This window comes from Panthera pardus, unplaced genomic scaffold (genome assembly GCF_024362965.1).
Source record: "Panthera pardus isolate Hobbes unplaced genomic scaffold, ASM2436296v1 HiC_scaffold_12, whole genome shotgun sequence".
NCBI classification, from domain to species: Eukaryota; Metazoa; Chordata; class Mammalia; order Carnivora; family Felidae; genus Panthera; species Panthera pardus.
This window is the reverse complement of record NW_026526677.1, coordinates 76,508,130-76,520,594: the sequence shown is the minus strand read 5'-3', so window position 1 is coordinate 76,520,594 and position 12,465 is coordinate 76,508,130. Positions and strand designations below refer to the sequence as shown.

The 12,465-nt window shown below is 47.5% G+C and overlaps 1 protein-coding gene across 11 annotated transcripts in view; it reads right to left on the bottom strand.

The window, feature by feature from the left end:
* AMOTL1 (angiomotin like 1) overlaps positions 1-12,465 on the bottom strand; it is a 153,860-nt gene that overhangs the window by 33,225 nt on the left and 108,170 nt on the right. For all 11 annotated transcript variants that reach the window (XM_019450127.2, XM_019450129.2, XM_019450130.2 and 8 more), the window contains 2 exons: positions 6,317-6,461; positions 4,900-4,989 (listed from right to left, as the gene is read on the bottom strand). In XM_019450127.2, the coding sequence (XP_019305672.2) occupies positions 4,900-4,989; positions 6,317-6,461 (235 nt within the window). The remainder of the gene's footprint in view (positions 1-4,899; positions 4,990-6,316; positions 6,462-12,465) is intronic.

Below are 12,465 nucleotides of genomic sequence, written 5' to 3'. Positions count from 1 at the left end.
ATACGGATGCTGCATCAGGAGAATTTCCAGCCTAATGTTACAAGGATTTTCCACTTTTATTCGTTCCCTCAATACACACTTATTGAGTGCCAGGAACATAAAAAGGTTCAAGGGCTTGTAGTGCGGGTTGGAGATGGGTACCGTGACTATTGGTAGAGAACGCCTACAGCTCTCCCACCTAGAAGAGGAGATCCATGCAAATAAATCACACCCATATGGAATGCCAGTAAACACTGCAGTAGGGGCTCAGGAGAGGCTGTGGGCACTGGCAGGCCCAGAGGAGGGGTAAACCAGTGCACCCATAACCTAACCTCTTTCCCAATGAAACCTGATGGGAACTCACAATACGAGGAAATGAAACCCAATGAGGATTCAGAACAATCTCCTCATGCTCTACGTGGGTCAGCTGAACCAATGTTTCTGTCATTGTAAATTCTGCTTGGTGTTTCACACAAGCCCTTGCAGGAAATACAAACATCTCAGAGGGATGTTCTTGCAGGAAATTATGGTAGTTTCTTTTATATGCTACGAAAGACAGAAAATCAAAGTACCTAAAACAGGATTTAAGAGTAAGATGATGATTACAAGACACATGGAAAACGGCAAATTACTATTATTTCTAAAATACGTTGGTCGCACACATTTTTTTTGTTAATTTCCAAGCCCATGAGAATTATAAGAAAAATCAAATCCATATGGTTCTGACTTAGGTACACTCATTTTTCAACAACTTGGACAAATAACGGAGTGTTCAAAACCTATTTTTTTTTTTTTAAGAGAGGGACACCATTTAACAGCCAGAATCTAACTTACAACAGACTGAAATTTAACCAAATAGGCTCAACCTGTAGGGTCTAAAGAACCCTGGAGGGGCAGAGGTAAGTTCTCGCACACCATGGGACATGACTGGTTTCATCCTGGAATAACACACATACGCCAGAGCTAACGAGCTCCCACTCAACCCGAGAACGCAGTGAGATCATCTCTACTAGTCCAGTTTCCATGGATCTAATATTTCATTTTGGGTTTTCTGGCCTAATGACATGGGAATTCTGCAGAGCTAACAATTTTCAGAGAGAAAAAACAGTTAAGCCGTTGTACTTATGGAGAAGACAGAGCTGAGAACGATGACAAACATTCCTGGGGCTCTGCCTTTGGTGGGCAGCGGCCCGCCTCTGCTGTACGTGTGTGTGCGCACGCGTGAGGACATGCACAAGTGCATGTGCATGACACAGACAAATACATGAATGGGAAGACCAGGGGTCCCAGTAAGTTAAAGACATTAAACGGGACAAAGAAGCCCCAGTTTCGCACAGACAAAATAGGGATTGGCTAGATGCCCTGTTTTTCAGGAGAACTTGTTTGCAAAAATATTTAGAAAAATAAACGAGCAAACCCAGAAATCAACCAAATAAAACTCTGAATTCCTCCAAAGACAGGGATGCAACACCATGAGGTGATAGAGAAAAACAACTCTGCGCAGTCACCAAACTCCTAAGCACTTAATTGAGTGTAGTTTTTAATACCGACAGATTTCACGATCAAGGGAGGCTCAATAATCACCCTGTTTAATGTTCGTTTCAATCTGAAGAGCCCTGGCAGTCCACCGAGGTCTTCATCAGGCTCCAACTTAAGAGCAGAGAGTTCAGGCCTCAAAGGAAAACTCCCCTGGGCAGCAGAGAGATTTAGTGATCTGGCCAGGAAGGAGTTTCTCCCTCTATTATTAGAGAGAGCTTTACAGAAATCCTACTGACCAATGTACTGCAAGAGTTCCTTGGGTGTTCTTGGACCTGAACAACTAGACCTTGTTGGACCTGATCCAACAAGAACACCTAACAACAACAACAAAAAAATCAAACATACCAGACTCTACTTTCCCCTTCCCTCCAATGTCTCCATTGGCCAAGGTGTTTGTCAGGGGCTTGGCGACTTAGCCTTAGCTCGCTGGCTTGTGTTACTCAGAGAAGTCACTACTATTTGGTCTGCAGTCTTGCTTTCTCTTAGCCACGGGCTAGAATCTCAAAAGATTCATTTGAAAAGGATGGCTGCTTTTGTGTGTGCAATGCTTCTAATTATGATTACTAAGCATTTAAAAAGCATTCCAGGGGCGCCTGGGTGGCTCAGTCAGTTGGGTGTCCGACTTTGACTCAGGTCATGATCTCACAGTTCGTGGGTTCTAGCCCCACGTCGGGCTCTGTGCTGACAGCTCGGCGCCTGGAGTCTGCTTCTGATTCTGCGTCTCCCTTTCTCTCTGCCTTTCCCCTGCTCGCATCCTGTCTCTCTCTCTCTCAAAAATAAAACATTAAAAAAAAAACTTAAGAAGTATTCCAATAATAGAGCTTCTAAAACAATACACGGATAATGGAACACATTAATAACGATGAGGAGGGGTAGTAATTCATGCCTGCCATTCTGTGCCCACATGCTGAAGCCTGCCAGGGGGCAGTGTCCATCACCAGCCTTCTGGGCATGTCTGCCCCTACTGTTACACCTGCTCATTTAGCGAGGGGCCGCAGCATGAGATGACTCAACGTGCTCAAACCATTCCTCATTATCTAATCCCAACATGCTACTCCTGCTTTTTACTGGTAAAGGGTGACCATCCATCTTATTGCTCAGTCACCCCTTTCTCTCACGCTCTCACTGCCATTACTCAATTGGTCACCGAATCCTACTAATTTCGTCACTTCTCTCTCCTCTACCCTCCATCACTATTTCTGTTTTAGTTCAGGACCTCTTGTCTAGATCCTAAAATATCTGGAAATTAGTCTTCTTACCTCTAGGTTAGTCCTTCGTGAATTTCTCCGTTACTGTGCCTCCCTAACTAGCTTCCAAAATATAATAAGCCTTGCAAACAGTGAAATCATAAACACATCTGAAGAAAACATAGGTGAATATTTTTATAATCTTGGTGAGCGACAACCATCTCTAAACATGATATAACACCTAGATGGCATAAATAAGGTTACTTAAAAAAATCTCCTGTAACATAAAGAACACTGTAATCGAAGATTAAAAAACAACTGAGGAAAATATCGGCAACATGTAGGGTACATGCTAATTTCCTTAGTTTACAAAGAGTTCTTACAACTCACTAAGAAAAAAAAAACCTACCTGCAAATTTGAAATAACATCTCAAGTCCTTCTCTTGCCACACCAGGCGAGGAAAAGCTAACGCAAATAATTATAAAGCTGTGATAAAGGCACAAGTGTCCTATAAAGAGTAGGCTTTGAAAACTTTGTTAGCTATCCCTGCTAGCAAACCTGCTTCAAATGCCCTGATTCAATTACATTACACATCAACACTGAGATACCTTCAAGCAGTTGAAAAATGTCTCTAGACGCTCTTGTTTATGCCTTCGGAACACAGTGGAGCACGTTTGCACAGAACAAATCATTCCCTGTAAAGCTAGAGGCCCTCTTTGCCTGCGTTATTAATGTTTTAGCTTTCAGCCAGGAGGTTCAAGTCTTCAGGAACATTTCTCAGCTCACACAGCACCAAATCTTATTATTCCATCAGCATAGTCTGGGCTGGGAGGCTGGAGCTAATGCCCATCAGATGAAACTAATTGGCTTTTCCATTTTCACTTAAACTATGTGACAAAATAATATCCCCTGACAAGAAGGCAGGGTCCCAGCAGGGTGACATTGCTCCCGTGACTGCCAAAGACACGCACTCCACCTAGGCACACGGTCATCCAAAAGCAAGGTGTCACAATCCTAAACGCAAATAGTACAGGTGATTTTTTTTTTTTTTTTTAATGAAAGCTCAGATGAGATGGTAGATGGACCGCACCCATTAGAGGAAATAATGTTTGTTAGGAGAGCGAGTAATTCAAGATGCTGACATAGTTTTGTTTTATGTAAATCTGGAACACAAGCCAATTCACCTATTGCCAGACACCCAAGGAATCGGAGGCAAAACCCCTTGACGGGGTTAAGTGTCCACTTCCCAAAACAGAATTAAAAAACTGAAGCTGAGACAAATAAGTGGAGTGGTCCCAAGAGTAAATTTGGGGGAAACAACGGAAATTGAACCCAACCAAAGAGTACTGGGAATTAGAAAATTGAACCAACTATTTCCCAGCCTTGAAAACGTAGGGCTGTACTCAGGACCCAAGCATCAGAACACCACCATTATACAAGGGATGGCCAGTGTCTGGATACACAGGACTTACTGAAACTTATGATACAGAAATAAATTTGATTTTCTAAACAGCTTAAAAAAAAAAAAAAAAGACCTGGATTTTTACATTTCTGACATACAATGGATTTGCAGGAATTCAAACCACGACCGATGGTTTCTCAAAACCCATTTGTTTCTATCTTTTGCCTCTCGTAAAATGAATAAAATATTCTCCCAATAAAGCCAAAGGCACAGGAAGCCACTGATGATTTTATTCTGCGCTGCGCTGGGCTCAGTGGCTTTTGGAAACGGGCACCACATATGAAGATACAAGGTGAGACCCTTCGGTGACTCGATGCTGCCAGAGGCGGCCAGGCCGGAAGTGCTGAACCTAAGGAGCACAGAACATGCCAGGAGGACCCAATGCCGCCACGAGCCTCCTTCCCTCTCCGTGGAGCAAAAGAGTTGCGCCTGACTGAAAGTGGTGAGTGTCAGGAAAGACTGCCATGTTGCTTCTCCGGGAGGATATTAGAGAGAAACTGTAGGTCAGAAGGACAGAATACACATTGCCGAGATAAAACAAATCAACCTTGGCTTCGTCTCTGGCAGACGTAGAAGGGCCTCCTCCGAGGCCCAACAGCTCATTCACTAAATGAACGAACCAGAAGCCAACGACCTACTTACAAACCTGCTTCAAACTAGTAAGATTCTTTCCGCAGGCCCCCAGTTTTTAAGAATACCAATGTCGGGACAGATAAATGTTGGAGACTCACTTTGGGAAGCATAAAGCCCCTCTGCGGCTCTGTCTTCGTGCCCGTCGTAGTCCCTGCTGGACAGTTGCCTGTTGGCGGTCTCCAGTCGATCTGCGTGCAAAGAGGAAATGTTTACAAAGAAATGCATATGGATCTAAGACACCATCCAAACAAGAAACGACGTGGGTGCCAAGAGCTGGGTATGCAGAGATGCTCAGGCAGGGGCCCCAAAGTGAGTAACTCTTGGGGAGGGGCAGTGTGCTCCCAAATACCCAAAGGAAAGTCTCCAGAGGGCACGCTGTGTGCCTTCATGCCATCTGATGTCAGGGTAGGCAGCGGCGCGAGGCAGCCGAGCACAGGTTCTGAGAAGTGCATCGCTCATCACTGCCTGCAAGGCCGGCAAACCTCTGTTTTGAAGTCCCTGAAAAGGGGTTAAGTCTCCTTGGCCTCAAACCCAGCCCTAGTTCTATCCCTCACCACCAGCCCTGTGGTTAGCCAGGGACAGCTGCCCGTAGCTGGGAAGCAAAAAATAGAAATAACAATTCAAGAAATACCAAACACTTTTTTAAAAAGTCAAAATGACCTAATGGATAAAGAGTCTACCTACGGAGTTCCGTGTCTGCTCAAACTGCTTGGTGAAGTCTTCACTTTTTCAGTGAAATAGAAGTCTTTGTTGGACGTGCACGAGTCCCAAGACAAAAGGATTTGTAGGAATAGGAAAGGGAGGCTCTAGGTCCTGGAGACTGCCATCAGGACATTATTTTGGCAGACGAGGCAATTGAAAAATGGCTTAGTTGACTGAAAGACAAGGAAAATTTTAGGGGTTGAATCATTCTGCGGGTTGGAGACTGCCAAGATCCCACTGCAGGTGGCTTCCAGCTTTCGGGGAGTTTATATGTATCTACATTTATCACAACTGTGGGCTTTTTTTTTTTTTTTCCCTCCAAGAGGGATGCTGTCTAGCTCCATCTTCTCTACTATATCTAGCAAGTGCGGAGCGGTGGCTTTCAAAGAATGCCACCCAATGACTCAGCCCGATGTGGGAAGGGTTGTGCATCCAAACATTCGCCTTTGCGTAGTCACAAATCACTGAGTACTTGTATTTTATTATTTTTTTAAATTTTGAAGTGATGTTTTTATTTTTATCTTACTGAATAAATTTGCCATGGACTAGCAAGTACTTTTAAAGCGGAGAAGGAGCTGCACACACACTCCCTCCCTTTCATGGGCTCGTGCACGGAGGCCGCCATTTCTCAGACCCAGTGCTGCAACCCACAGCCCACAACCTACAAAGGAGAAAGGAACAATCCTGCTCTTTGAGTGCCCCTGCCCCCGGTGGTTGGACTTTCCAGGACCATCGGACAGTGTGGACCTGAGGCCAGGCAGCCAGCTACAAGGGAGTCTAGGGCAGAGAGTGTGTGGGTGGGGCTGGACATGCCTCGCAGGTCTCTGTTGAAATCATGAAGTCTTCGGATCTCGCCTTCCAGTTTGTTTCTCATCGCCTTGTCCAGCGATTCTCGCTTGGTAGTAGACTTGACCAGGCTCTCATAGGCTTCTGAAATCCTCTGAAGCTCTTTTTCAAACTGAAAGAAAGAAGTGGCATGAAAGTCAGATTCCTGGCATGCCCATGGGTGCCTCTGTGACACTGATTCTTCAGCATTCCGAGTGCGAAGGCTCTGTCTTGGGTGCAGTCTGCCTTCCCCTCCAGTCGCACACCTCCCCAAATGCGTAATCGGTTCCATTCCCCCTCTGCCCTCTAAGGGCCACGTTAGGACCCTGTAAACAGCAGGTTCACAAGGCTGGCTGGACTGCCTAATGTCACCTTGTAGAAGTTTCTCTGTACACTTACCAGGAAGGGGTGAATGTAAACATAACTTCAACCTCTTATATTTTGTATGGCAATTTGCAACTATTTTTCTTCTTCTCACTTTAGGTAAGGGAAAAGTATTCGTGTACAGAAAAACTAAAGGGCCACAGCTAGAACCCACATTTCCAGGCTACAAGTGCAGTGGTCTTCCAGAGCCCCTCCTACCCGGCCCCAAAGGAACATCAAATCCACGCAAGGAGAGGCATCATTACTCAGCATGTTGAGCCCTTTGTCTATGAACTTACCCGCATAAGGACAAAGGACTCGGATCTAATCATATACAAATGCACCACAGGAAACCTCTTTATGTGAAGGAATTGAAAGATATGGGGTTAAAACCATTCTTTTTCCATTTTTCAAGAAGTCAAGAGGTGTGCCTTTAATCTCGGGCGCAGGTAAATCTATAACAAGTAACCGTACCTGCTCTAACAGGAGTCTCCTCTAACAGCATGCTTTCCAGGTAGATGTCAACAACCCCCATTTTATTGCTGTGTAACATGCACACAGGAGAAGGGAACACGGAACCTTGATGAACTGCTGCGCCGAGTCAGAAGAAGCAGAGGCCCAGTGGGGAGGGCTGAAGCACTAGCGCCCCTCACTGGGCACCAAGAGACCTGCATTGTGTTTTCGGTCCCTTCACACGAGACCTGTGTCACCATGAGCCAGGCACCCTAACTGCCGGTACCTCAGCTGCTCTGATCAGAAAGTCCCTGCTGGGACCCCTGTAAATAATGCACGTCCTGACATTACAGACATCTCTCGCACATTTTCAATGTGTCCTTGTGCCAAGGATACAGAAATTAGTAAGATAATTCCCGGGCTTTGGGAGCTCAGTCTAGTGTCGGCCTCTCCCCAGGCACGTGCACTTCTCCAACGCAATGGGAACCGGGGGGTGGTGGTTCTGTAATGCTCTGACAGCCTAGCGATAAAGTCATTAATTCTGCAGGGGTGAGAAATGGTTTCTTTAAAAAAGATATCGGAGAAAATGCCGCTTAAAATGAGTCTTGAAGGATGCACAGGGTTTGCCCAAGCAGAAAAGGCCAAATGGCTTTGGCATTGTGATCAGAAGACAGGGCGTGAGCCACAGCACAGGGCCACAAGAGAAAGTGCATGTCTCTGACATGACAGGTAGTCCAGGGATGACAGCCAGACATGAGGGCGGGAGCTAGTCCCGAAGGAAGGACTTCAGGGGTGAGGGGGAATTACAGGGGTAAGGAGGGTTGGGGAACGGAGGGGTATCTAAGCAGCTGGGCAGCATGACCTTATCTGAGGCTTTATAGAGATACAAAAAGGAGGGGGGGGGAGATGGGGGGTGGGGGAGAGTGTAGGGAGAGGAAACAGGAGAAAACAAGTCCAGGTAAGAAGCTAACGTAAATAGTTCAATGACAGATGACAAGCGTAGGGGATTATGACAACTGAAAAGACAAATTCCAATGACACTGAGGAGTGGAGTCAACAGGGCACAGGGAGTGGTCGGGATGGCAAAGGAGAAGGAAATCAAAGACAACATAGACATTCGGATCTGGGAAGACAGAGTAATAAGACTTAACCAAAGTAAGTGATTCTAAGAGAAACGGGCTTAGCAAAGCCAAGGAAAGTGGCCTGGTTTGGGAGGCACCGACCTCCCTGCAGAACAGCAGGCAAGGATTTCCAGGTAGCAGGTAGAGATGCAGGTCTGGGAGCCCGGAGAGTGGCTGGCTCGCTGGGTCCCGATGACAGCTGATGTCATACAGCGGGGACGACTTAGGGAGATTGACAGAAGACGACAGGGCCAAGGAGGGGGCGTCAACCCTGTGCAGTACGTGGGGCAGAGGAGCCACTGGACAGGAATGAAGCTGGGGGTGCCACAATCTTACGAAGAGAGAACGTGGTCGGTGCCCCAGAGGTTACAATGGAGCCGAGAAGACAACGTCCGAGAAGAGGCCAGTGAAGAGGTGTGGAGAGCATCAGGGCTTCTGTGGGATGGAGAAGCCAAATGCCAAGGCCCCTCTGGGCACCGTGTTATTCTCCCAAAGGCCTCCGGCTACCAGAGTCGATTCTCTCAGAGTCCCCTCATTTCAATAGGCCTTTCTGTTTCTTCCCAAGATCTCCTGAACTGTTGGGAATGTGGCAGCCAGAGAAGGGCACATCCTGACTCCTGTCCCTAGCCCTCCCCCAAATCATGTTCCTCCCTTTTAATTTTGTTTGCAGAAGAGTTGGCTTTGAAACATGTCACCATTTCTATGCTAATTTCATCTATAAAAGATGGCCTTTGTTTTCAGACAGATGGGCAGGCCTCAGGGACCGTCCCCTTGAGGGCCAGAGGGCATCACCTAGTGCTGGGAAGCCTAGGGCAGCATAGACCCTGAGGGAGGCATCCCCCCTGAGGTGCTCAGTGCTTCAAGTCCAGGACAACGAAGAAGTCAAGCCAGAAACTGTCCTCAACTACACCGGCCACTGGAACTTCGCTCTAGCTGATTTCACAGACTTCCATCTGCAGGGTTCATCGGAATTCGGTTGTGCACGTGTACTTTACATCCCCGATTTGACTGTCAGCTCCTCGAGTGCAGAAAATAAGCCCTTACCGCCCGAAAACTCTGCCCTGCCCACGACAAAAATACAGACTGATCAATTAATCTTTAAATGTTGTTAAGTTCCCAAAGACAGACTTGGGCACTGATGAACCATACCCGATCGTGGATTCTTTCCTTTCACTGAAAGAGCTGCCCTCTGCATACTATAAAAGGAAACTAACTGCAGGGTCCCTGTGACAGCATGGTTTGCTATCTTAGATACTAAAACAATGAAGAACTGGGATACGGTTAACTTGACTATAGCTCCCAAGTGAGAAAGGGTAAGGGTTTCAGTTCAGTACAAGGCATTTCCTGATGGAGACGTTAGTCTCCTTCAGTGTGGTGAGGGAGGACAGAGCTATGACTCCATGTAGGAAGTTTAAGAGATGCAGCTTTTGATTCCACATAAGGGATTATTTCCTAACTACGTTTTCCAGAAGGATGCCCGGTAGGGAGCTTCTCTCCTCTGTAGGCATTCAAGTAAAAAATGAGAGCTCTCCTTTCAGGCACATGAAGCGAGGATTCCTCAAGAGTGGGAAGCTAGACTAGAATCATTTTAAGAATTTTAAGTCTAAAGCTCTATGATTTGACTGCACACTCCTTCAGAACGGGAACCCCATACCCACTGTGTCCAGAACATCTGAATCCCCCTGATATTTGTTAAAGATAAAGGGAAGGTTGGACAGGCTATGCAAACACCTGGGCTAGTGATGGTCCGAGTATGATCCTCTGAACACAGCCCTGGGTTTGCCTTCACAGCGCCTATTTTCCCTTCCAGCTGGATGTCAGGAAGCTCTTAGGCCAAGCCGCAGAGCCCCTGAAAGCACACAGAGAGACGCTTGCCCCAGGAACAGAACTATGAGCAGTGTGAGAAGCCCGGAGAAAATCTCAGCCACTCCAAGCTCTAGATACTGGTGTTTCCCTGTGCCCCTTCATATGCACAGTCCAGAGACCCACAGGACAAAGACTGGCCTTCCGTGCAAGCGGCAGACGGCCCAGTCAAAGCCACCGCTACTGCGCTGAGAAAAGAGGGTCTCCCCTAAAGCAAGCCTGGGGGAGCCATAAATACCTGGCCCTTTCCCTTCAAATCCCCATCTGTGCCCTGACGGCTTCTGAGGCCAACCCTCTCAACAGTCCACAGTCTAGTCCTGCTAGAAACTCTGTCCATTAATTAGGTTTCAGGGAAACCGGGAGGAAAGAGAAGCAAAATGAGCGACCCAAAGGAAAAACTAAAAACAGCCACTCTTTCTGGGGGTCCTCAACCATCATTCCAACACCAACAGCGATAATCACCACCTTGCGCCTCTCTGGAAACAGGGGCTTCCTATCTAGGCCGCGCTCCGGCAGGCTCTGCGTTTAGTTGTTCTTCCCTGCTGTGTTCCTGGCACGGGATGCAGAGGGTAAGCCCTGTAATTAAAAATTCATCTATTTCTGGTTTCGCCCTTACAATGAATCTCTGCGAGCGCTCTCAACGCTGTGAGGGCCCCGGGATGGATGTTCCTGTCGGCACAGGGCGCCCACATCCTCCGGCACAGTTCGTGTCTCCACCCAAAGCTGGGTCATCCTCACTGCCAAGTGAGGTCGTCACCTCATCCGACAGTCCTCTCCCCAGGCCTGCCGGCACACAGCCGAGCAGTGCGGCCGATGCGGAGGCAACACCTGGGGCAAGGCCGACCTCGGGCACACAAGCCACGAAATGTTAAGGTGCAGATTGCAGGCAGCCCTTGTGTCTCTCAGTCCCAGTTGTTGACAACAGCTGGGGAACTCGTGACGAATACGGCAAGTATCCACCAAAATCTGGGTGTTCAAACTGGCAATTCCAGTTTGACACATGGCTGATTAAGGGCACGTAATAATTATAGAACCATTTACAATATTCAAGGGACTGAAGGAGTTTTGAGTTCCAGAAAGGAAACAGCTTTTGATTTTTCCTTTCTTGGTCATCAGAATCCTTTTGGTTGCAAAGTTTAATAATCACCCCCTGTGCAGGGAAACTGAGTCACCGGGAGATTGATTTTGTTTTTCAAAACAGAAATGTGCGCTGAAATCAAGAAAGAGATGTGCGTGGGACACCTGGGTGGCTCAGTTGGTTGAGCGTCCGACTCTTGATTTTGGCTCAGGTCATGACGCCAGGGTCATGGGATTGAGCCCTGCTGAAGGTTCTCTTTCTCTGTCTCCCTCCCTCTGCCCCTCTGCCTCTCTCTCTCTCTCTCTCTCTCTCTCTAAATCTCTAAAGTAAATTAAAAACAAAACAAAACAAAAACCCACAAAGATCTTCACGCGAAAAGACCCAGAACTAAACTGCCCTCAGCTGGGTCTGCGTAACTCCTGGACATGTCTGCCATACAGCTTCGTTGGGGAGAAGAATTCGTTATTTCCCAGGAGGGGCTGAGTAGCTCCTTCCCAGTGTTCGACTGCACCCGGAAGGAAGCTGCCCCAGGACGTGTCAGACGCAAGTTTGGGCCTGAACAGTGACTTACAACCAAGGCCACGAGACAGCATGCTGGTTTCCCAGCTTTTACGGTACGAGCAGGGTGGGAGTGAGGCCGCCACCTTCAGGCAGCCCATTTGTTTTTGGCTCTCATCTTCTCCCTCCAGGAAAGGCATCCGGAGCTCTCTGGACCAAGTCTGGTCTTGACTCCAGGGAGCTCCAGACCTCTTCAGTGGAAGCTCTGCACAAACGTGCTGGGGCAGATTCTGTCTGTGAACATTTGCACCATCAAACCCACTGCTCCCCACTGGGTACCGCCAGGAAATCAGAGGCGCCCACTACTCTGAAAACCGGACCAGCGACAAAGACTCCGCCTTACCTGAGAGGTGAACACTAAATGGGCCAACCGGGAGCATTAACTGACATATGGAACCAAACGGCAAGGCTCCTGCAGTCAGGCAGGGTTTATATTCCTACCTTTTCTATTTATAAAAGCCCCTGATTGTCCAGGACAGAGCCAGGGACTCAGACTCTTACAAGATCACTTCTACCACACATGCCCCCTTGCCTCCAGAAAGGAAGCTAGTGCCCTGTGGCTCTGCTACGCTAAAACATCCTATTGTCCTTTGCCCCTTCACCTCTTCTGTTCTACCACAAGCATTTCTGGTGCTGACACATGGGGGTGGGCGGTCACCATGAAATCACTGCCTACCACAGTTCATCTTGCATAAAGTCTT